We start from the raw sequence: 24,429 nt of genomic DNA, 5'->3' as shown, positions 1-24,429 counted from the left end.
AAAATAAAAGCTGAATATATATATTTACATTTTTATACAAAGAACTATTAAAAAAAATATTGCCATTAAAAAACACACTGCCAAAAAATTGAACAGAGCTTTAACAGAAATTGCACATGAATTGAAACTGCACTTGGTGGGTATGGACAAATAAAAAGTACAGCATCTAGACTATTGCACAGGAATAAATATATATGAAGAATACCTGTATTTATGTGTAGGCTGATTAAAGAGAGTGAAACGATTACACAAAGTCACTGTCTGACTTCCTCATTAAGTATTTTCATGCTGTGGTATTAGCACTTTTTCTTAAGTGAAGGCTGTGAAAACACTTTTTCTGCTCCACCTTGAGCGATGGTGAGCTTCTCTCTTCCTCTCTGTTAAATAAATACATCCATGCTGCTCCTCAGGTCATCCTGCTGCTGTGGTTCACAGTTAGTGAGGAGCTGCTGCCCCCTGGTGGTCATCAGTGGACTCGCTTTGTTCGAACAACACTGACCGTCATCATCCTGCAGCTTTGGGCTGAGTGCTGATGAGGCAGCTGTTTGTTCTCCACACTGATCGTTAATAAACCAGTTTCTGTGTGGTTTGGTTCTTTCTTTGTTCACTGTATTAATCTTCATCATTTAAAATCCCAATTATACCAACAGTCTTTTATTATCCTCTAATCTCAGGAAGCCTTTTGTATTTGAAAAGGACGTCATGTTTGTTGTTCGCTGTTATAAAGCTGCGTGTCTGCAGGTTTAAGCTTAAGGACTTTTTGTTATGAGAGCGGTTCCACATAAACTTTAAAGCACCTTAAATAAGCAAAAATCCAGACTCACCTTAAATCCTCAGCAGTCTAATCAGCATAAATTACTCACATATGAAGAACGGGGCTGAGCCACAGACACAGGTTTGGACTTTTATTTATTTATTCATTCTTATTTTGATCATGAGAAACATAATCAAGGACAAATATAGGAAAAATATCTTTGAACACAGATTGAAACAGAACAGAGCTGCCGAGGCTCTGGAGAAGCAGAGAGAACCGAACAGCAGGATGCAGGAGAGAGAAAAACCACAGGCAACAGAAGCAACAACAGAACAAGAGAAATAAACACGAGTGCTTCGGGTCGGGTGAATACATTCCTCGAGGCCAAACACAGCCGTGAAAATATACATACGTCAGCATGTGTACGGAGGCGACGGCGTCCTCGCTGAAAAATCAAAGTGGAGCAGAGAGAGTAAAGGAGCGGTGGAGCACCTGGTGCAAAAACTACCCGACAGCTGAATCAGCTGCACCTGCACAGGTGTGATGGAGGGTAGGAGAGTCAGGCGGTTTGAGGTATTTCAACTACGCAGGGAGGAAAAGGATCAGACGCAAAACAAACGTGGAGGATTCTGTAATGCCCATGCAGCGCCCGGACTGTTCGGGCACGCCGTTTTGGTAATATTTCTGAATATATTTATATGTGTAACACACTGCTTATATTCATGTAACCCTTTCCAAAATACACAGGAAATATCTATGTAGGAAACAGACTGTACAAAAAAAACAAGAATATCTCTGTATAAACATTAAAACCTTTAATATATCAATATATCCTTTATATACTGTATTCTTTTGGTCTGTAGTAAAGAGTACTAAAGTGGTTCCACAGTATAAGACAACACCACTCACCCAACGCACTGGTTCAAATATACATTCATGTCTCACTCAGCCACCGGGGGGCGCACTTGTCACTGAGCTACACTCCAGAAAATACAACACAGAGAAAAATAATGAGAAAGTTCATGCCAAAGCCAGAAAGGACCATCTATTGCACTGAAGAGACCACGTCTGGTTTCTATAGTGTGTTTAAAGAAACCAAAAGAAAACCTTTAAAGTCGTTCTGTTCAGAAACGTCCGCAGCGCCGTCCGAGCCTCCAAACACCTTTTGACAACACTGAGTGAAGCAGATGGTGTTTGAGGACAGCCACCAACAAATAACAACAAGCAAAATCACAGTTTGTCTGTTTTTTTTTTACAAATCTTATTTTTCTTTTCTGGCAAAAAAAAATAAAAACCCAGAAACACAAGAAGCAGGATGTTAAAAACGGTGTTCCTCCTATCCCGTCATGGCGGACTGCAGCCAGCCTACTGGCTGATAATCAGGACAAAGAAACAGAGCAAACGTCCTTTTTAAACATTTGACATTTTGTCCTGAACACAACACACAAAGTAGCTTCATTCGTTGTAAAAAAGAAAAGAAAAATCCAAAAAACAGAGGCAGGGACGTTCAGGAGAGCTCTGAAAACTGAGAAAAAGTTCGTCACAGCTGTGAAACGGCGGCGTGACGCTGCCGCCTGGACACCAGGTTGTATAATGCCGTGATGTCACTTCAGTTTGGGCCAATCAGCGCTGCTGCACTCTCCTTCCTCATCCTGAATTCACCCTGATCCTTCCAGCCCAGTCAGCGTGAAACATGGACGATCCTGACCGCTTACTGAGCTAACAGCTAACAGCTAACGAGCTCACTGTGGTTTATTTGGGCTTTTATCACATTTCACACCATAAAGAAAAAAAACGCCGTTCACGGGCAAATTTTGCTCTGCACGTCTGTGTTTTCAGACTGAACTTCGCAGCAAATTCTGGACTTTAACGTGTGGCACGATTCAAACAGACGGTTTATCTCGAACACAAACAGAAGCAGAGGAGGTTCAGACGCCATCAGAGCTGCAGTCTGAACACAAAGCATCGCCCCAAACTGACGGAGGATGCCGACTCTCAGAGTTCCTCTCTCAACCGTCTTTATTATCATTTAAGTGTTAAAAGATTAAAAAAAAAAATTTAAAAAAACATTTTGGGGGGTGTTGACAAATTTCAGGGCTTGCTAGAAAAGATTTTTGGCATTTTGGGGCATCAAGTTCTGAAATCCTGCGTTTTCTCTGCACTGTTTCTATGTGCACTTTTCATAAACATCCATAAAAATACTGCTGAGGGTCCCGAAAGGCTTCAGCCGGCCACAACGAGGAAACAGAACGCGACTGACCAATAGGAGGGCGGCAGGAGGCGGCACACATTCATATACATCAGGAGCAGAAGGAAGGCAGGTATGTACATGTCAGCAGGTGTATCGTGGGAACAAACCTGCACGGGTGGGGGTGGGGGGGCGGAGTCTCTGAGGGAAGGAGAACGAGGCGTCGGTAGATCTAAAGTGCCATTACCGTACACTGAGAGGGGGGGTCGGAGGTCCAAAGTCAGACATCAGGTGGGGGGCCGGTTTAGTGTTTGTGGTCAAAGTCCATGAAGAGGATTCACTGGTGTGTGTGTGTGTGTGTGTAATAATCCTGAGTACTGGGCTCGACTCACGGCATGACGGCCGCCGCTCAAGCTGCCCTTCTTTAAGCATCAGCTGGGTGACTGTTGCCGTGGAAACAGATGAAAATGTTAGCCGGTAATGTTATACAGACGCGACGGGCTTTGAAAGAGGAAATGACCCGGAGCCACGAATGAACAATAAAATGTATGTATGTGAGTGATATTCCAGATTTCTGTTATTGTCAACAAATCCCTGAGCCACTGAAGACACGTCAGAGAGCCTCACCATCATCGCCGTGAACACACACACACACTCACACAAATGTGGATTAATCCGCCACTGAAAATAGTTCCAAACAGATGCTCTATTTCCTTTTTGTTCATTGAAACTACATATTTGTGAGATGTTCCTGTCTTCAGTAGGAACCAATGGGCTCGGAGCTGCGAGCCACAGACAGGAAGTGAGACAGCGCTGCGAGACGGACCAATGGTTTGTCGGTTTGAGTGTGAATGTGAGATTTGTTGACAATGAGAAAAATCCAGAATGACTCCAGACTTGTTTAGTTTTTCTCCGTGTTCACGTTTCTCGACATGAACTGTGACCTCTGAGTGATCAGAAAGTGCGTCATTATCTGAGCACTGCATCGTTTGGCCTCTAGAGGGCAGCGAGGATGAGTTGAGCCATCAGGAGTGTGATTGGTGGAGGTGACAGGAGGGTCGCTGGTGGATCAGGACTAGGAGGGTCATCATTCTCAGTGTGTGTGTGTTTGTGTATACATGTTATGTGTGTGTGTGTGTGTGTGTGTTTGCGTCCTCACAGCGGCCCGTGCTGTGCCTCGTACTTGGCGAGGATGTTCTTGGTGCGTCCCAGCTCTTTCCTCAGGTCGGCCACCTCCTGCCTCAGGGCGCAGTTCTCCTTCTCCAGGAAACCGGCTCGGATGGCGATCTGGTTCTCTTTGAGCCGCCTCGCGTCCCGCGACCGCTTGGCCGCCAAGTTGTTCTTCCTGCGCCTGGCCCAGTATTTGTCATCCTGCTCGAAGGACACAAAGGAGGAGAGAGAAGACGTGAAAAGAGGGAAACAATGAATTTTTCCACATTATATTTGTCTCTTTTTTTTCTTCTGTGGTTTAGATGATCAGTCTTTATTGTCATTGAGCATGTCAATGAAATTTTCATTGCAAATACTCAATAATTCTCCTTTCAGAGCTGGTGTCAGGATGTTGCTAGCCTAGCTTAGCATAAAGACAGGAAGCAGTGGAAAATCCGCTAGCCTAGCGACACCTAGCAGCACCTCTAAAGCTCCCTGATGGACAATATTTGTTTGATCTGTGAAGAACAGAGATGTAAAGCACAGTTTTTAGTTTCGGTCTCTGTGCAGACGCGATGGCTTCAAACCTTCGGGAAGCTGCTCAGTCGCTGCACAGACTGTTGTTCGATAATGAAACACTTCCCGCACGTCTCCAAAAAATGAGTTTTTCATATGAGAAATGAGACCACATGTGTCAGTCTGCCCCCTTGTGGTCAAACACCCAGTGTTGCAGCTTTAATCCGTCTCCTCGTGTCCACGGAGGAGGTGCTGAGGTGTTTCCCACTCAAAGTCTGTCTCGCCAGCGTCTCCCCCCGACGTCTCTGCAGAGCTGCTGTCAACCAGCTTTTGGCCGTCCGTCACTGGACCGCGGCCACACACGGATCCACTTTTTATTTGAACAAATTAAAAGCTAAATCCTCTCTGCCTGACCTCCCGCTTTCTCATTCAGGCTGATGTAAGCCTCTTAACCAGGAGGACACGCCCCCCCAGAGCCACACCTGGCCAATAGCAGAGCAGCGATCTGACAGCAGAACGAAAGGCGGCGAGCCCACCTCTCCGGCCGCTCGTTCTCTCCCAGCATGCCTTGCATGTTTCTGCCCAGTCGACTATAATCAGCGCTGATGGCTCGTTCACACGTATCACAGCTCAGCTCTGCCGGTTAGTTTAGTCCTTCGGACAGATTGTGTTTCTCACACTGGCGTGAGATTATGACGGTAGAACCAACTCCAAATTACCTTCAGGTCTTCGGGGATGAAGACCTTGCGAGCTTTCTTGATCATGGGCTGCGGCTTCAGCTCCTCGGCAGAGAACTTGCGCTTGCGTGGGTCGAACATCTCCTGCCCCGGCACGCTGGACAGAGCCAGGTCGGCCGGGTCGGGCTCGTATCCGACAGGAACCTGGATGGAGTCTGGGTCTATGGGGCTGGGAGTGTTTCTGGAGCTCGGGAGGCCTGCGGGAAAAATAAAATAAAATACAATATTGATTTGTCTTGCTTTTCTTCAATCAAATATTCAGATTAAATCAAAATAAAACAATCATTCACCATTTTTTACAGTTGTGATCATCATTGTGACATAAAAAGACAAACAAAACAACAAAACTTCAGAGGATCAGGTGAGCAGCTTACAAAGAAGGAAGTAAAAGAAAATCAGCGTGAAAAAAATGAATAATTGTGTGATAGCAAAGAATCATGGCACAGAATTTAATTAAAGAATCTTAATAATTCATCTTAAACAAATGAAAAGTGTCATAATAGAGCTACCATGGCCACAATACTTCAAATAGGAACCATTATTCAATATCAGTATTAATTTGTTGAGAGTAAGAAAAAAGTTTTCAGGATTTTGACACATAAATACATTTTACTATTGATACTAATTCACTTTAAAATTATTCATATTTTGAAGGAACCCATCTGTAATAATAATAATAATAATAATAATAATAATAATAATAATAATAATAATGTTCATCTGAGGCTGCAGTGATGAGCTGCAGCCAGCAGATGGCGACAGACCTGAAGTTAAACCTTTAACAGCACTGTGTGTGTGTGTTTGTGTGTGTGTGTGTGTGTGTGTGTGTGTGTGTGTGTGTGTGTGTGTCCAATGAATAGACTGTGATCTGGAGACAAACAGGACCTATTTGACGGTAAAAATAAAACCTGTTTCCTGTCTGACAGAAGCAGCTCAGAGACTTTCAGTCCTTTGATTTCCTCGTTGAGAACTGAGTCCTGACCTGCTGCCGGACTCACCGCCTCCTCCGTGATCGGACAAGCTGGAGGACGGACGTGGGCAGATTAACCTCGTGAAAATATGAAAAATGTGAACATGCATCCATTCGTGTGTCTCTGATGAGGAGCCACTGATCACATGTTGTGAATGAAAGCAGAGCTGGGAGGTCGGAGAGAGATCACGGACAACAACCTGAAATGTTCCGGTCAGATTTCTCAGCACATCGCTTCCCTTCAGTTTTCCCTTCATCTCTCAAGACAGACAGGCGTTATGTAACACTAACTGTGGGTGTCTTAATTAACACATGGCTGCAGAAGAAGAAGAAGAAGAAGAAGAAGAAGAAGAAGAAGAAAGGACCTGCTGTCAGAACTGGATTCAATTTAACCTCCTCTGTGATACGAATCAGGAAGATGAGCCCCTGATGTCAACACTGAGTTCAGATTCGTGTTTTAATGAGTATTTTATGAGCTGTTACAGACATGAAGTCGCTTCCAGGAAATAAAAACACTGAAAACACTCAGCCTGTTTGACAGTATCATCACATCCACAACTTCTCAAATGTTAACTAAGAATTCATGTGATGAGGGGAAGAATGGAAGAAGAAGAGTCATTTTTAATCCACATCTTAGTTTCATCAGTGCTTTTGACCCAAAGAGGATTTAAACTGATGCCAACAGGCGGGTGAAGAGCTGATGGTCGTTCGCCCGAAACGCCGCGATGAGGTGAAGGAGACTGAGGCCGGCCCCTCCCCCTCTGTGAGCCCCTGCAGCAGTTCTTAGAAGAGACTATTTGTTTTTCCTCTGAGAGGTCAGGGCCAGGTGTGTGTGTGTGTGTGTGTGTGTGTGTGTGTGTGTGTGTGTGTTTGTGAGGACCACTTAGGGTGTAAGACCTTGGAACATGCTGGCGGGTCCTTGAAAGCACTGTTTGAAGGCTCAGACCTGGTTTCAGTTAGAATCAGGTTCAGGTTCATTTGGTTAGGCTGGGTTAGACATTTAAGGTGGAATGAAAGCAAACATGCCCATGAGCTTCTTTTAGACTTCTTCACACTGAACACCGAGAAGACAAGATGGACGACCACATTAAAAGCCTTGAGGAGGAATTTTATCCTGCTGCTCTGCTCAGACCAACGTTACACAGACTCCCATAGAACCAGCGTGGAGGGTTTAGTGGTGAGGTTTCCGGTTGCAACCAGCTGAACGCTCCTCGTCTCAGTGGCCACTAAAAACCCTGAAAGCCTCTCTCTGGAGCCAGTGTTTGGTTTGGTTTGTCCGTTCTGGGCTCCTGTAGAAACATGACACTGAGGAAGAGGAGCTGCTTCCTCTGGAGATATAAAGACTCATTCTGAGATAGCCATGAAAACAGAACTCTGAACATTAGAAAAAACAAAGGAAGACTGCGTGTTCCTCTGTCACCTACGATTACCCATAACACCTTGCTCCAGATTTACGAAGGTGTTTACGTGTATAATTACAGCTTTGGCTGTGAAGGTTCCAGTGAAGGAACTAAAGAAAGAATGATGCTAAAAATGTTCCTGCATCTGAAGAGTCATGTGCACAGACGGGTTCTCCGGATGACTGAGGTGTAACAGGCGATCAATAAATCAATCGATCAATCAATACTGGACCCTCAGGGGTGAGTTTCGTGACTCTGTGTGACTTGTGGAGGAGCAGCTGAGCAGCAGCACATGATGTACCTCGCTGCCTCAAACGTGACACTGACAGACATCCTGGCATGTGCACGAGTGTGTGTGTGTGTGTGTGTGTGTGTGTGTGTGTGTGTGTGCCATGAGCACATTTCATCCACGTGAGCCGTTCACTCGTAGTTCCTCATGTTTCCCACAGAGCTCAACTCATCTCTCATCTCGTGTGTTTAGAGCAGGTTTACATCCACCTTCCTGGACAATTACTCCTTCTTCTTACTACGATTAGTTCTTTTGGTAATATTAGAGGTAATAATATATTTTTTACAGTAATTAATAATATATTTTTTTACAGTTATAGTGTAGTATATATGGTTAGCTGCACACAAGTACACAAGTGCAGGGCGGATGGATACACTGTTGCTTGTCAAGAAATAGTCCCAGCACATAAAAACACAAGCTGTGGTTTTTCTTATCCCTGAAAATGTGTAATTCATGATCTTTACAGCTGAAATCTGGACAGAGCCGGGCTACAAGTTTCCCTCTGCTTTCAGTCTCTATGCTAAGCTAAACTAATCGCCTCCTGACTCCTGACAGCTCTGTGCTTAACACAAAGACATGAGAATGATATCCATCCTCTCACAATCAAAAACAGTGAATTATCTAAATCACTGATTGGGAAGAGAAATGAAATGCCGGTGGCTCCCAACCTGGGGCCCGGGACCCCTCCAGTGGGTCACAGGATGAACCACAGGGGTCTCAAGGTGATTTATGAGATAAGATAATTTTTTTCAGACTGATCTCTGATACCTGCGGACACTTTTACCTCTCCAGGCCTCTCAGAACTATTTCCAACTGGACAGCAACACTTCTCTCACCTGGACCTGAACAGAGGACACTGTTTAGATTTTAGAGATCCTAAATCCTGCCCAAGACCACATCTGCAAATCCTGATGCAGAAGATCAGATCATTCAGCTCTGCGCCTGTGATCCTGTTCAGAGCCGGACTGGTCCAGCCTGAGTGGATGACGTCATCCTGAGCAGAGATACTGACGAGCGAAGACTCAGTTCACGGGTTTGAACTCTTCATCAATATAAAACATGCTCTCGGAGGTCAGCTGTGATTTTCACACTGTTGTCGGATGAAAGTGTGGACAGAAGGAGGAACTCACAAACAGGATGAGGATGTTTGTGTTTTTTCAGTCCACCTCCCCTGAACGCTGGGTAACCCCGCTTGTTCCTGCCTCTTTATCTGCCGGACAGTCACGGGGGCCATGTGGGAATGCAAATATGCCAGATTACACCATAGATTACGCTGCTATATTTAGACATGAGAGCGGCAGATTACTGCTGGCCTCTGCTGGGCTGAATCTACAGTCTGCTGCAGTGCAGAGAGCCACAGATGGAAGACGTATTTAAATATGATGGTGAAGTCAAAGTCAGGGGAAAAATATTAATTTAAATAAAATGTGTCCATACATCCACAGTAAACATGTTAATGCAGCGATGGCCCAGTTTCACTTCTAATCTGTGTGTTTAGGACACTTTCATTGAGTCACACATCTGCATCTCCGGTGATCAATAATCTGATTAGTCCGTCCCTGTTATCTGGGCGAAGTTATGATCAGGCTAGCTAGCGTTGGCTAACTGACAGTGGCTGAACTGATCAGGGATCAGATAAACACTGCAGCAGCTCTGTTTGATGGCATGTGTTGGAATCAGAGGAACTGATGGAGCACATGGCTAACTTCAGCGTAGCTTTAGTCTCAGAGGAACGTCGACTGCTTATTCTGACCAGATTAGAGTCCATGTAAACGCAGCTACTGACGCAGGTTTGTTTTAGGAGGACAGATGTGTTTACACCCTTTCAACATCTGGCCTGAAGGAGCCTCGACCCTCCACAGGTGGACCTTTAATAAACCAGATCCACTATCGACCAGCTGAACAACATGCTGTCGTCCCCAAGACATGAACTTTACTGTGAGGCTGGAGGAGTGTCCCAGCATGACTCACACACTTCAGCCCTGTGCGTGAGAGAGTGTCTGTGTGTGTGTGTGTGTGTGTGTGTGTGTGTGTGTGTGTGTGTGTGTGTGTGTGTCAGGATTATAAGTTGATGTGAATGTAAACACAGAGTTGGAAACTTGGTGTGTGTTGATGCAAGGGTTGCCGCCCTATGGCCTACTTCTGGAGAGAACACTATGTTCTTAAAACACTGATCTCATGCACACACACACACACACACACACACACACGCACACACACACACTCACACACACACACACACACACACACCGGCAAGTCACATGATACTACATGCTGTGAGACGACGGCTTGTTTTCTTTCTCTGTAAACATGAGGAACACGGAGCAAGTAAAACAGTTAAAGCAGAAGTTCATGCTTTCTGACACACACACACACACACACACACACACACACACACACACACACACACACACACACACACACATGCTGAGGCCAGGACATCTGTCGAGGTGTCGGGTCGGACACTTCCCTCACTCTTGGCTGACATGTTTTCCTCACAGTGCAGAGCGAGCGTCACTGCTCTGAGATCAGATCTGAACACCTGAGCTCGCCTCACCTTTGCACTGTTTTCCCCTCTGACGAAGCGTTTTTTTTCTGGCCACTGTGAGGTCAAAGATCTGAACTTCGCACTCAACTTTGCTCAGGAGAGTGTTTCCTCGGTGTGGTGAGGGGGGCCACAGGATGGTGGGATCACATTCAAAGACAAGTCTAAAAACAATGTTGAAACAATTTGAGCAAATGTGATGATGGCCAGCGACGCTGCCTTCAGTGTCATTAAGTTTTTGTGAATCTGGCAGCAGGAGAGAGTAGGTCCACCTACACACCCCCAGCACTGACTCCAGGTTCCTGATACTGGACCAAGAGCAAAACCTTTTCTGATATCTTTGAGCAGCTACTCGATGCCAACTGTACAGAGAGTCAATGCCAGCTTTTGGTGCTTGACAACTATCGCCACATGGTTATTACCAAAAGAGTACGGATTCATTTGCAGACTTAATTACATTGCCTATTTATTATTGATATTACAGTTTTTTTAGTCTAAAAGTAGTCAAACTTAGACAAAACTACTGGAGTCGGTCTGTAAAATACTCACTGTGTCTCAGTTTTTACATTGAAGTATATAAACAGCCACCAGGGTTTTAAAATCCGCAAATTCCCAGCTGAGAGTCCTGCCATTACACAATCCATCTTCAGCTTCCTCTAAAAGTAACTTGTAACTGATTTCATTCAGTTACGACTCAACCTGTTCGTCCAGTGACTGATTTTTCAAACAAAGACCAAACTTCCTCTGCAGCCTTGAACGCCTCCTGTCTGTTTTCTGCTCATCCATCACTGCTAATCGCTCAAGAGAAAGACGTGTGCTGCACTGCAGCTACAGCTCGTCACGACGGACATGGACGTCTCTCCTTCTGTTTTCACTGTGAGACGCCTGGTAGCAAAGAGGAAAACTAGTTAAAGTTATGCTCTGTAGCAGTGCTCTGCTGGCTTCTTCACCGCTGAGTGGGGGACATGTGATCGTTTAAAGGAACAAGTTTCAGTTCCAACAAATTATTTTCAAACACATTTAGTTTTAGATTCACGGATATATGTCTTCTTTAGTTCCCGACATCTGTTGTATTTCTAATCCATCACAATGAACATCAGATCTGCATAAATGTTTTGTCTATGGGGACAAAACATTTATGCAGGGGACCGGGAATCTCTTGTGGGGTTCCTCAAGAATCCATCCTAGGCCCTGTTCTTTTCTCCCTTTACATGGTTCCTCTTGGATGAACCAGGGATCACTGCTATGCTGATGACACAGTAATTTAAAGACACAATTGTTGGTATTAATGTTACAACCTGAGACTGCTTTACCTTTTAGCTTACTAACGAGCTTCTCATGATAATTCTGTGAATTTCTCATCCTTCATATCTGGTTTCCTTTCAGTGCTATGCTGATGACACTCTGCTTTACCTGCACATAAAACCAAATACCCAGGCTAATTTTAAGACTCTAAACAGCTGTCACTTTCTCCAGCTAAATGAAACCATTGTCATTTTTTCACTCCAGTGATTGAACCAAATCATGATCCCAAATGAAACCAAAAGTCTGAGCCAATCTTCATAAGATGCAGAACTGAATGTAAAATAATGCAGTTGAAAATGTCAGATGGGTCAAAGTACCTGCTCTTGCCGGGCTGCTGTGCAGGCAGTTCGGAGAGACGACGCTTCTGTGGACGGAGGTGGAGGCGTGGTTGCTGAGGTCCATCACCGAGGGGGCGGGTGTGTGCGGGGCTTGAGGCATGATTGGCGGCTGGCATGGCGGAGCGTGTGGTTGATGTTGATTGTGGTGGTGCTGGGAGGGGCTGGACGGGATACCGTTCTCAGACAGGAACTCCTCCAGGTCCATGTACTCCAGCTGGAAGGTGTCTCCATCATACGGTAGGGTCTTGTCCCACAGTGTGGGCCCCAGGAAGGCTGACTGGGGTGCGCTGCGCTCCTCCTCCAGGTTCTTCTCCTTCTCCTGCTCCTTACTGAAAGCTGCACAGGAGGACAGAGGGAATGAATCAGTCAGTACAACCAAAATGACAAAACTCTTTAGGACATGTTGAAACACTGAGTCTGGCTGTTGGGCTTTGCTCTTAGAATTTGCTCTTAGTTTATCAAGTCCAACAGTAGTCCTGCTTTAAAGCTACCCTGTATAGTTCTGATCATTAGTGGCTCAATGAATATAGAAGCATTGTGATGTAAAGTCATTACAATGATGCAAACAACAGCAGGTTCACCTGTGACGTTACAAAAGTTTCAACATGGGCAAAAATTGGATTTTTAATGAGCACGACACAATTTTAACTCCTAACAGAGAAAAGTCAACAAATGCTGTTGTTTCAGGTCTCTGTGATTCACATTCCTGCAGATGAACTCATGCTGTTCCACTGATCGACAGTTGGTGGCAGTAATGAAACATAGCAAACAGTGAAGAAGAAGAAGATGGAAACAGTGAAAGTTTTAAAATATTCTAAAAGGGATTTTGAAAAATGTTTAACAGAAAGTTAAAATGAGATTCGGGTGTAAAATTTGAGCCACAGTTCAAAGTAAACAACTAAATATCTGAGTTTGAGTCTGGTTGGACTGTGGTGCTCTTCATTCGCAGTGAAAACCCCAAACAGAAGGGATTGTGGGTATAAAGAGACAGATGTCATAACAGTGAGTGAGTTTAGTCAGGCTGCCCCCTAAAACCTGATGATTCGAGTCATTAGTCCAGAAAACGTTGACTTTTCTGACTGTGTGGAAATCTGATGTTTTCATCTCATCACACCTGACAGCCAGACATTTAAACTGCAGTCTTACAGGTAAAACATGAGAATGGCGCAGGCTAATGATGATTGGCCGAACCGATTCGACTGACAAAATTCTGAGACGGGTGTTATTGGGTGAACATCTTGACGGATGAGTACTCATTAAAAGCGGTGACTGAGTGGTTTACGAGCTTCAGGCAGCTCAAACAAAGAACTTTAAACACGTCAACAATGTTTCAGGTGTGACCTGAGCTTTACAGGCACAAACACAACGTCAGGCTCCTCACTGACAAGCTCTCCAGCAGCAGCGAGGCGAGACCTTGACCACAACACTCAACCTCTATCAGTTCCGAACACTGACCTCTGACCTCCTCGGCAGCACATGGATCTCTCCCACAGGAATCAATGAGGTTCACATCAGCTGTTGTTATTGACTCAGAGCGACCTGTGACACCTGTTGCATGTTTGTCACCAAACAACAAAGTAAGAGTTTATATATCAAGGTCCACGATACCTGGAGATCTGGCCATTTTAGGATGTTGAGGTAAAGTTTACGTCTACAATCAAAATTTCAACTTCTTCAAAGATTAGAAGAGTTTAATAAAAATGAGATTGATTTAAAAACACGAGAATCCTTAACGTTAAATGATTCCTGTGCTGAATTAAAGGGACTGATATCGACGTGTCCTGGAGGGTGTCCTGGATGTGGAGCCACTGAGGACGTCCACGTTGATAGAGTTTAAGTTCTATGATTACACACATACTGGACCACACATGTCGATTTAGACTAAACTTAAAGAACAAACATGGAACAAACTTACGTGCTGAAACACAATCAGCTGATTAATCGATGAGTCCAGTAACAGAAAATTTACTCCGATATTCAATCAGTTGTTGAAATAGTTTTAGAGGAAAGACACTCTGATGCCACCTTTTAACTGTGAATATTCCCTGTTAAATATTGGCTGTAAAGAAGTCAGATGAGGAGTTTTCACCATTTCCACTATAAAAACAACAACAGTTAAATGTTGTGAAAACTGTACAGAGTTTGGTGAGTGCCTCCTCAGACGGGTCTAAGGTGGGAGGAGGTCTGCTGGAGCTCAGGATGAGGAGCAGCCCTGACGGTTCTGCTACACGCGCAAAGACTCGAGGTTTTAATGTCAGACTCATCGTGATGTCTGTCCAGCTGGACAAACGCTGGACGTGTGCGGTCACTGTGTTCACTTTGAGACAGTTAATTTGTCAGGTCGCCACCGCTCTCAGAGGACATGAACGTCTGAACGGGTCTGGAAAGTTTGTGCGCGAGGCTTCACAGGTGAGCTGTCACCTCGCTCAGGTGTGACATCCCAGAAAAGCGCAGCTGAGCAGCGGCAGCACTTTATTCCCTCATACAGGTGAAAGTGTGGCGCATGAACACATGAAACGAACAGACACTGAACCAGCAGCCGCGTCTCTGAACTTCACCTTCGTGATGCAGCGGCAGCTTCATCGGGTTTTCCAGCAGAGACTTGAGGACTCCGTGCGTCGCTGGCGGGAGAAAACTTGGATGGACGGGATGTCGGGACATTTTCTCCATCATGCCTCCTTGCATTGGCAGCCGGGGATTCGATCAGAATACGAACAGCTCTGCGAGAACAGCGAACCAAAAAGCAGGCATAAAAAAGAAAAGTGTGGCTCAGCTGCTGTCCTCCGCTCCGTCGACTGCGCCAAACATCAGAAATAAACGAGGACAAAGCGGAGCGAAGACGACAGACGGCGCGTGAGGCGGTGCCTGACCGGGCTGCGGCGCGCGGACACACCGATCACCGATCCCGTGTGTGAGGACTGCTGACGTCAAAGCGCGAGCCCGGTCTACCTCCACCCCCCCCACCCCCACCCTCTGTCTGTCGTCACCGTTCACCAAACCGGCCGCCACGACGCAGCGGCTCGGTTATTATTACTGATGCTCAGAACACCAAAGTCCCCAAACTCTAAAGTAAATAAAATAAAAGTTGTAAATGTTCATATTTTGTTTTTTTCTGTGTTAATTTCAACACATGAAAGTCTAAATATTCTTTTCAAAGCTGGGTGGGAGCAGAAGTTTGGTGGAGCCTTTATTTGTTGATTTATTGGCTTAAAAGCTTTTACTGAATTTAAGATTGTTGATATCAGCCCATAAATTAACCACAAATTCCTCTTTTTGAAGCTGTGGAAACTTTGAACCGCCAACGTTTGGTCATGTGACATGAAATCAGTCATCAGCTCATGTCAACACAATGACAAATATGTGCAAACGCCCTTTCATGCACACATTATTGTCTTATGAACAGAAACTCGTCCTTTGTCCACATCCAAAGGAGGGAGGACACACTGGAGACATGAGTGTCCTCCAGCACTGGCATAAAACAAAACAGTGGACAGATCATGATTCATGTCATGAAAAGGCAAACTGACCACACCAGCGTCTCCACGCCCTCCTCCACGCTGATGGAGGAGAGCTGGTCAGTGTGGATGCTGGGCTGAAATATTCCAGCAGAATCAGACTGAAGACACAGAAATGAGCCGACAGCTACGACCAATCCTCATATTCAAAGAACCACAAACTTGATTTTCTGTTGATAAGTTAAACTGATGAAGACTGAACTTCCTCTTCACTGATCCACAGAGCTGCAACTCACTGAATCACTCAGATTATTATTAATACTGCTGTTTTGTTTTATTAGTTTAAACAGGATGGTGAAAGTCCTGAACTCATTTTGAACTGCAAAACAGGCAAATATGTCGTGTTCATAATAAAATCATGATTTTTACTCAATTAAAATGAAAGTTTGTCTCAATCACAATAACTTTGGCTTCACAGTTTGTCATATATAACATCATATTTTAACATTTGTCCCTTTATTTTACACTAAAGTCTTGCACGCATGCGCAGGCACGCACATGCACGCACACACACACAACCTGGAGAGAGGAATGCTGGGTCACATGAGTGGGCCGGCTTGACCTACTTTTATCCAATGAGAGGCCGCCTTCTACTGCTCTCCTCCTCCTGCTCCCCCCTGCAGCAGAGACACGTTGAACCTCATGTGCTTGAGACAGAGAGAAAAACAAATTCAGCAAGAGGAGGAGAGGAGGAAGCAAGAGTGGAAAGAAAAATAGAGGAGAGGAGGAAACAAGGGAGGAGAGGAGAGGAGAGGAGAGGAGAAGAGGAAACAAGAGAGGAGAGGAGAATAGAGGAGAGGAGGAGAGGAGGAGAGGAGAGGAGAGGAGAAGAGAAGAGGAAAGAGTGGAAAAGAGAATAGAGGAGAGAAGGAAACAAGAGAGGAGAGGAGAGGAGAGGAGAAGAGGAAACAAAAGTGGAAAGGAGAATAGAGGAGAGAAGGAAACAAGAGAGGCGGGGAGAGGAGAGGAGAGGATCAGAGAGGGGAATAGAGGAAAGGGGAGGAGAGGAGAGAAGGAAACAAGAGAGGAGAGGAGAGGAGAAGAGGAGAGGAAAGGTGGAGAGGAGAAGAGAAGAGAGGAGAGGAGAGAGGAGAGGAGAGGAGGAAACAAGAGAGTAGATGAGAGGATCAGAGAGGGGAATAGAGGAGAGGGGAGGAGAGGAGAGGAGAGGAGGAAACGGGAGGAGAGGAGGAGAGAAGAAAGGTGGAGAGGAGAAGAGAAGCGAAGAGAGGAGACGAGAGGAGAGGAGGGAAGAAAACAAGACAGGCCAGAAGAGAAGAGAAGAGAAGAGAGAAGAGGAGGGGAGGGGAGGAATCAAAAGAGGAGAGAAGAGGAGAAAAGAAAAGAAAAGAAGAGAGGAGAGGAGAAGGGGGAAGAAGAGGAGAGGAAGAAGCAAGAGTTGGGGAAGAAAGAAAAGAAAGGAATAGGAGGGGTGAGGAAACATGAAAACTATGAAATAGGAAAGTGAATGAGAAGATAAGGAAATGAAAAGAAAAGGAGGACACATGAGAGGAGAGGAAAGGAGGAGAGGAGCAGAAAGGAGAGGCCTCATGAATGATTGTAATATTCTCCCAGTGAGTGTGTATAAACAGTAAAAATATGGAGTATTTTCCAGCTGAATACTTCAGAGTAGTATTCCACAGTCCTCTCACACACAGCTGCTAAACACCAGAGGGGGAATTAGCCCTCGGCAGCCTTGACAAATCCTCATCATCCTCGCTCTCATTGGAGCCTCCTTAGCAACAGCGGTTGCTAAAGCACAGTGATGTTGTGACGACCTGCGAGGCAGAAAGTAGGACAGGACTTAAGACCGCCTGCTCTGCTGCTTCAGAGCCGTGACTGGGCCGATCACAGCTGACTCATCCCTGTGACACGTAAACCTCTAAACCGCCAGCTGCCGTCACCTGAAGCAACACGACGTCTCCGTCTCCGACGCTCCGTCACATGTCCCGTTTGTCTCTGTCACATTTCATCCAGAATCAAATGTTGTCACCGCAGGTTTCTGCACGGATATGTTAAATTCGTACGTTTCGGCCGTTCCAGCCCACATATCTTCTCCTAAACCGAACCAAGAGGTTTCTGTACCTGAAGGCAGCGCTGTCAAATTAAAATTGAAAAGTTTCGTCATATTTGTTGTTTGTAGAAACGTACGATGGCAACATTTATTCTAGGGACAGGCCATCATGTCTCTGTCAAACCTCCGTCACGTCTCCATCACAGTTTAAATGTCCACCGGCAGTGCTGAACAAGCAGACTAAGTTCTTTCTTCATTTCCAGTATTGTTAACAGTCTTTAGGCAGGATGTCATCTTAACATTAGTTATTTAACGTCCCACATCTGTACTTTCTGCAGCGCGTACACTAACATCGCCTGCTTGAGAGGATGAAGAGAAAAGCCTGTTTGTCTAAAACAGTGACAAAAATGAGTCAGTTTTGGCATCGAAAATGAAATTAGGCATTAAAAAGGGAAACATGGTCATTGAAACATCAATGTACTGACACTGAGACAAACTTCCACTTTTTTTTTCTTCATGTCGGCCATTTTTCAATTGAAGCCCTGGTCTGCTCTGAAGCCTCTGGCATGACCACACAACTAGCATACAGCATTAGCTTCATGAGTTCACCTGAAACTCAAAAACCATGAGTGCATTAAGTCTGTTTAGCTAGTGATAGCTGTCAGGGCTGATGATAGCTAAAGTCAGATATCAGAACTAGCATTAGCTAATCAACTATATTAGCTAACGACACACTACTGTCAGCTATCAGACTTAATGTTAGCTAATTTCAGCCATCAGAGCTAATGTTAGCAATACATTAGCTAAATGTTGTAAATGTTCTAAATGAAGTAAATTTCATGCCTTCCTCACTTCCTTCACTAAAGATGGTTATGTTGCAATTAGCACGCTAATTTCATAGTAATCCATCCGATAGTTGCTGAAATGTTTCTGGATTCAGTATGGAAGAGCTCGACCGACAGACTGACCGACAGAGGTCACCATCCTAAGAGCCGCTACGCTGGTGTGGCCTCAATCAGAGCCTAGAAACCTAATTGGTCTCTTTTATTCTTAGCAGATGAAGAATTTTAGTGTCAAAGTCTGGGCCGCAACGGATCTACCATGAAACTTCCAGAGTAAATTGGATTTTCTTCCTGAAAGGATGGGATTTGTCTCCAGTCCAGTTGAAGTGGAGGAGGTAACAGGACCTCAATTACACAGTAGCACACCGTAAACAACAATGTGGTCACGTAATCCCAGTGTGAGCGCTGTGCCTACAAGGGCCTTTTACCATTACACTGCTGAAATTATGATTTACATAACCAAAGCTGGCCTGAATGAGCCCAGTCAGAGCGCTGATCTCCTGGTACCTCTTAAGACTCAATGTGGCCGAGCCAAGATCTATTTTCAGCTGAAAACAAGAGGGTTAATAAGACCTCTGGTCACAAAAAACTGAATGAAGAACTGAAATGAAAGGGGTGTAACTGGATTCGTTTAGGATTCCTCTTTAACTCATCATCAGTGACGTTGTTAAGCAGGCCAATCGCTGACTAACTGGGATCTGTTTAGGTTGAGCTTTCTAATCCAGTTCTGACAGAGTTGTTGATGCAGTCTGTGACCTTTGAATTCTCCAGGTTGAATCAAGGAAAAGAGGCTTTACAGGTTGTGTAACTTCTGCACTGATTTGGCTGCAAACTGTTCAGACAGAAGCAAAGAGCAGGAGTGCATGTGTGCACATGAACAGATGATCTAATACATGCAGTGCAGCTAATGCAGCTTCCAGTGAGCTAAAAATACCTGCATGTGTTTCCTCCATCATTATTCCATCAAGACAACAACATGATCCTTTACCCTGAAGGTATGTAAATAATGATTGTCTTATTTAAAACAAGTCAGGAGTTATCATATCATCATTGATTTCTAAGTGGAGGGTACATCAAAGTGTCTACCTGAGCCCAAGCGGAGCTCACCTGAACTCCATATGATTCTCTGTGAGAGAGCTGGTTAGCTTAGCTTTATATTAGCAGTTTTTATATTATCTGCATTCACACGCTGATGTCTGTTTAGCCAGGACACCTGTTATCTGTTATCCAGATATCTGCCGGTGACATCGGAAGCCCTGAAACATTGTTGCCGCCGGAGGAGTCATCGCCAGACGATGGCCTCTGAGATAGCATTTCAACCAAAGCGTTCTGCCTCTTGCGCTCTACACACAGGCCGTTTACCTGCATGCAACCAAAGCACCGCTTGAACGTGATTGGTCAATACTATCTCAGAAAGTCCTGATAGCTTAACTGATTACAAATAGATCTAGTGGCAGAGATGGTGGAATCAAATCCTGTTATGCATATTTAAATATATGTATATAGTTCAGCAACAAACATCCCATCTTAGAGCCAGCAAGCATTTAATTCTACGACATCTACTCTGGATATATAAATGTCTTGTCCTCAGAGACATTAACAGACGCTGGCTGACATCTGCGCCGGTGTGTTTTTATTATAAGACACAAATGATCAATTATGGGAATGTTTGCAATTTTAGGAAAGAAAACAAATTCAAGTGTGATATTGATAGATTTTCATCTTTTTTGAGGATAAATGGCGACAGACAGTGCTGTGAACAAGAGGTCGAGATGTCGTCACGTCGCCAGAAATGTCGCAAACAGAAACAATGAAAACTAACCACGAACTGCGGCCATGCATTCAGGTTTGTGTTTAGGTGATTATGTGTGTGTGTGTGTGTATGTGTGTGTCAGTAGTGTTTCCATGCACAGCAGATATTTATAGCTGCACTTGCTAGTGAACAGGGAAATCAATACTCGGAGCCCCGGGCAGGAAGAATATTGGCCCGGCCCTTCCACTTCCAGCCCTCGCACTCACACTATAAATACTACCATTCACATCACACACCAACACACACATTCACACACTCGAGAAGCGCCCAAACAACACTCACCAGCGCTTAATAAATGATTCCCCCAATGACCTCCTCACCTGAAGCTAAACAGCAGAATAATGTTATTATTACTGACTTTCATTTTGTTACTAACGTCAGCAAAGGAACAAAACAAAGAAGAATCGGTTTAAATCCTCACAAAATCGAAAGAGTGAGAGAGAGCTGATCTCTACATCGATCTGCCTCGATGACGTAACATGTTACAGGCCAGTACAGTACAACTTCTGAGAACACACTCAGCCATCAAATCATTACATGGCTTTTATTATGTCTTTACATATTTGACATTGGACTGGCGCTGTTATTCTGAGCTGCACAAGCTTCTTTCCTGAGTATAAAGTGATAAAAACGTTACCACATCCAGACAATCTCCTGACAAACACACCGGCAGCCATGATGGAAAAAGTAGGTTATTGTTGTGCAAAGTGTTAATTGGACAGGTAGAGGTTGTGACAATACAGGAGTTCGCAGTTTTTAGTGTTGCTAGGCAAAGAGCTGTGGTCCTCTTTGTCTGTCTGTCCACCTGTCAGCAGGAAGGAAAAAAACAACTGAAAACCTATGGGAGTGATGTTTGGAACTGAAGGTTCAGCTGTAATATGACGGTAGTGAAGCTCTTAGTTAGCCAGTTAGCCAGCGTGCTTAACCTCTTATCAATCCATCAGCCCGCATGCGGGCCACAGTAGAATTTACTGTTGTTTATTATTCTTCTTGTCTACTGACACAAATGTTAGATTCATGTTTACACCATTAGACAGCTCAGATCTGCCACATGAAGCCTAGAGAACAGAGCAGCCAATAACAGTCTGAGATGAACAGAAGGGCCTCCTTCCCTTCCTCTGTGTGAAAATTTAGCCAATTGCATCCGATTTTGCAGATGGGCGACACTTCGAACATCCAGTGAAATTCTGAACATGCCAATAAGCCACTTCAGGGTGTGTCTGTCTGTGCTTTAGGATTTCAGTGCTAATAGTGATATTACACACAGTTCAAAGGGATAAATAGAGTAAATGGCCTCAATATAAAGACATACAGCCAAAGAATAGGTATAGATACCTTAAATATGAATATAGATGGCCGAAATTTAGAATGAATGAGTATAAATCTAGATATTTATTTAGATAAATATATAGTAAATTTCTTATTTTTGGAAGATGCCTAGATATACCATAAGAGAAAACATGAAAATATTCCGTTTCTGTGGTATTAGCAGTTTTTAATGAACATGGACTAGGCTATGGCTTCATGCTGTGGTTCCATTGTATTGTCCAGCTAATAAGTTTCAGATTAGTCTATGCCAACAGCACTTACAGAGATTCTGACTGTTGGAGGTAAACGTTCAGAGTGTTGCCTTTCATGTATGTACTCCAAATGGTTCAGGAACAGCTTTCAGTTGGCATTGGTTTTGTCTTGGATAGATGTTTTAGGCTCATTTTTACCAGACTGGTATCGGATTTTAAAAGTTCAAAGCTAAAACTCTTCGCTGAGTCTTATTTTGACAGGACGCTTTCAGCTGACCAGACCATTAAAAATCTAAACAATTAGTTCAGCTTTGGTTTTATAACACTTTGTAACACCACATGTTCTAGTTTTTCTGTTCTGGTCATAAAAACATGCTGTTTCAGGTTGAAAATAAACAGTTAAGAACTACAGAGAGGCTCCTCTGTCATCTTTTTCTTCTCTCTGTCACATGGGAAAGATGAAATGTCGACTTGCTGCTGTTTTTCTCTCAGTTCTTTTGCTCTTCAGCCACTGAGGAGAGGAAAAACACTCCTTGTTAGTTTGGACAAGCTTGTGGCAGCAAACTTCAGGCTTCATTGTGACCCTGAAGAACAATTTAGAGCTGAGGAACAGAGACTCAGAATAGCTTTATCCACTGAGAAAGACTTCCTGTCGCTGGGAGTGAAAACACGCCGACTGCTCTGCTACCAATCAACAGCGTGAGCGAAGGCTGGAAACTGAGGCGAGACAAATAGCTACAGCAGAGTCGTAATGAAAGAGCTCAGACAAAGTGGTGAAGAAGAACAATTCTGAGCCTGAACACATCAGAAACTCCACAAGAAGAGGCGTCGAGGTACCTTCTTCCTCTAAGGTCCGTATTGCATGAAATGGTGTCTGATAAAGATTTTCTGTAATGCCCAGTGAAATAAAACAATTATCCCACACATATGAACTGAGGCTGAGGCTGAATCACTGATGACTGACAGCAGAACTTTATTTAATTATGTTGATGATGACTTTCATATCATTTCTACACGTTGGACTAAAGGGACTGAAGCTTTACAACCAGATAACATACTCGGGTAAGTAAATAACTGTAATACTTCATCTCATGTTGCTCCCACTAAAATAACCCTGAAATTTCTTTAAATACCAACAAACAAACCATCCAACAGCAACATATTAATGAAACACTCGAAACATCTTGTGCATCATCACTGACACAACATTCAGTTTGTTATCTTCAAAACCTTTATTCTCTCCATTAGAACTTTAAGGAAAAGTCTAATAAAAGATTGACTTCATTCTCACGTCTTCACAGCAAACATGGAGCCACAGTCAGCAACCGGTTAGCTTAGCTTAGCATGTATACTGAAAGCGGGGACACAAACCTCCAGTACAACCGTGTGTTTCTACTCTTGAATTAAAAAAACAAGATGTAATGTGTTAATCAGTGAACTTTAGAGATGCTAGCTGTTGGACAGTCTTTATGCTAAGCTAAGATAACAGGCTGTAGCTTCATATGTACTGTACAGACATGAGAGCAGAGCCAATCTTTTAATACCAGCACATTTGAATGTGAACTATCAGTAACACTAGTGTCGGACAGGAGGGACAGTCTGCTGCAGGTCTCTACATCTCTGTCTCAATGGACGGGCTGGGCCTCCGGTCCGTCGCCTCCCCGTCTCGATCTCCATCCAGCTCTGAGCTCTCCGGAGGAGCCGGAGGTCCCGGGGCGCCGCCGCCTGTCACAGGGAGGCTCCATGATGTCGTCTGGGTCATGTGACTGTCACGGGTGAGAAGGAAAGCACAAGATGAGTTCTCTGAATGTCACTGGTCACCAAACACGACCTGTGCACTCTGCAACGGCAGCCATTCGCGTGGAAGCTTTTTCTCTTCCAGAGCGGGCAAACGTTGGTTTGACCATGCAGTGTTTCATCAAACGCTCTCCTTGCAGGCAGGACCAGACCTCCAGTCAGCTGACTGCTCTCATGTTTGCACTCCGTCAGTTTCGATGACAAAGGCTGCAGCTCTTATACAGCCAGAATTGATCCTTCCTCAGATTAGCTTTCACAGCCTCAGTGTAGTGAATTCACTTCTTCAAAGGCATAATTTTTTGCTCTAAACTAAATCAATCATTTAATGCAGCATCAAAGATGTCAAAAACATATTCATATTCAAATGACCACACAGGGTTTCTTCATCTTCTATTGATCTATTGATTTGTGTATTTTATTGATTATGAGGCTATGAGGTTCGTCCAACATACTGTACAACGGCTGCTCATGCTGGTGTGTGTGTGATTCACAGACGTGTGGATTTTTGTATTGTGTGACCTGTTTTCTTTGTTAATGTAAATTATATCATGTATATTTTTATTTATTTGTTTGACACTAACTGTAACGACCTCTTCATGTTCATTTATATGTAATTATTACATTTAGCCTCAGTCGGTTTTATGTGATTGAATTAATTGCAAACTTCAGGAATTTGCAGCACAAATGCACACCAAGGCGCGTTCTGATGTTGTTTTCACTCATCTTGTGCAGATTAG

General features: G+C 44.2%; 2 protein-coding genes across 3 annotated transcripts in view; both read right to left on the bottom strand.

Annotated features, from left to right (window-relative positions):
- Window positions 1-892: 892 nt before the first annotated feature.
- On the bottom strand, window positions 893-15,072 carry hlfb (HLF transcription factor, PAR bZIP family member b). 2 transcript variants are annotated; one of them, XM_041963168.1, is made up of 4 exons: window positions 14,750-15,072; window positions 12,171-12,527; window positions 5,327-5,541; window positions 893-4,316 (listed from the first exon to the last, which is right to left on the bottom strand). In XM_041963168.1, the coding sequence occupies exons 1-4, from the start codon at window positions 14,874-14,876 to the stop codon at window positions 4,098-4,100; spliced, it is 918 nt and encodes a 305-aa protein (XP_041819102.1). In that variant the 5' UTR covers window positions 14,877-15,072; the 3' UTR covers window positions 893-4,097. The 2 variants fall into 2 exon arrangements, with proteins under 2 accessions (XP_041819102.1, XP_041819103.1); XM_041963169.1 differs by having other exon boundaries at window positions 893-4,313.
- A 7,803-nt stretch (window positions 15,073-22,875) lies between these two features.
- The window catches only part of stxbp4 (syntaxin binding protein 4), a 45,169-nt gene continuing 43,615 nt past the window's right edge, over window positions 22,876-24,429 (bottom strand). The window contains exon 22 of the mRNA XM_041962837.1: window positions 22,876-23,661. Within this exon, the coding sequence (XP_041818771.1) occupies window positions 23,508-23,661 (154 nt within the window). The 3' untranslated portion in view covers window positions 22,876-23,507. The remainder of the gene's footprint in view (window positions 23,662-24,429) is intronic.

Source organism: Chelmon rostratus, chromosome 21, assembly GCF_017976325.1.
Source record: "Chelmon rostratus isolate fCheRos1 chromosome 21, fCheRos1.pri, whole genome shotgun sequence".
Taxonomy (NCBI): Eukaryota; Metazoa; Chordata; class Actinopteri; order Chaetodontiformes; family Chaetodontidae; genus Chelmon; species Chelmon rostratus.
Note: the sequence above shows the minus strand (reverse complement) of the source record. Positions and strands in the feature narration are given on the sequence as shown.

What these genes read in the sequence shown, in the direction of transcription:
- hlfb (XM_041963168.1), bottom strand. Translation starts at nt 14,876, where the DNA reads ATGCAAGGAGGCATGATGGAGAAAATGTCCCGACATCCCGTCCATCCA. An exon ending in GCTGCCGCTGCATCACGAAG is followed by an intron (nt 12,528 to 14,749) that starts GTGAAGTTCAGA and finishes CCTCCTGTGCAG; the next exon opens with CTTTCAGTAAGGAGCAGGAG. An exon ending in TCATCCCCGAAGACCTGAAG is followed by an intron (nt 4,317 to 5,326) that starts GTAATTTGGAGT and finishes GTGTCCTTCGAG; the next exon opens with CAGGATGACAAATACTGGGC.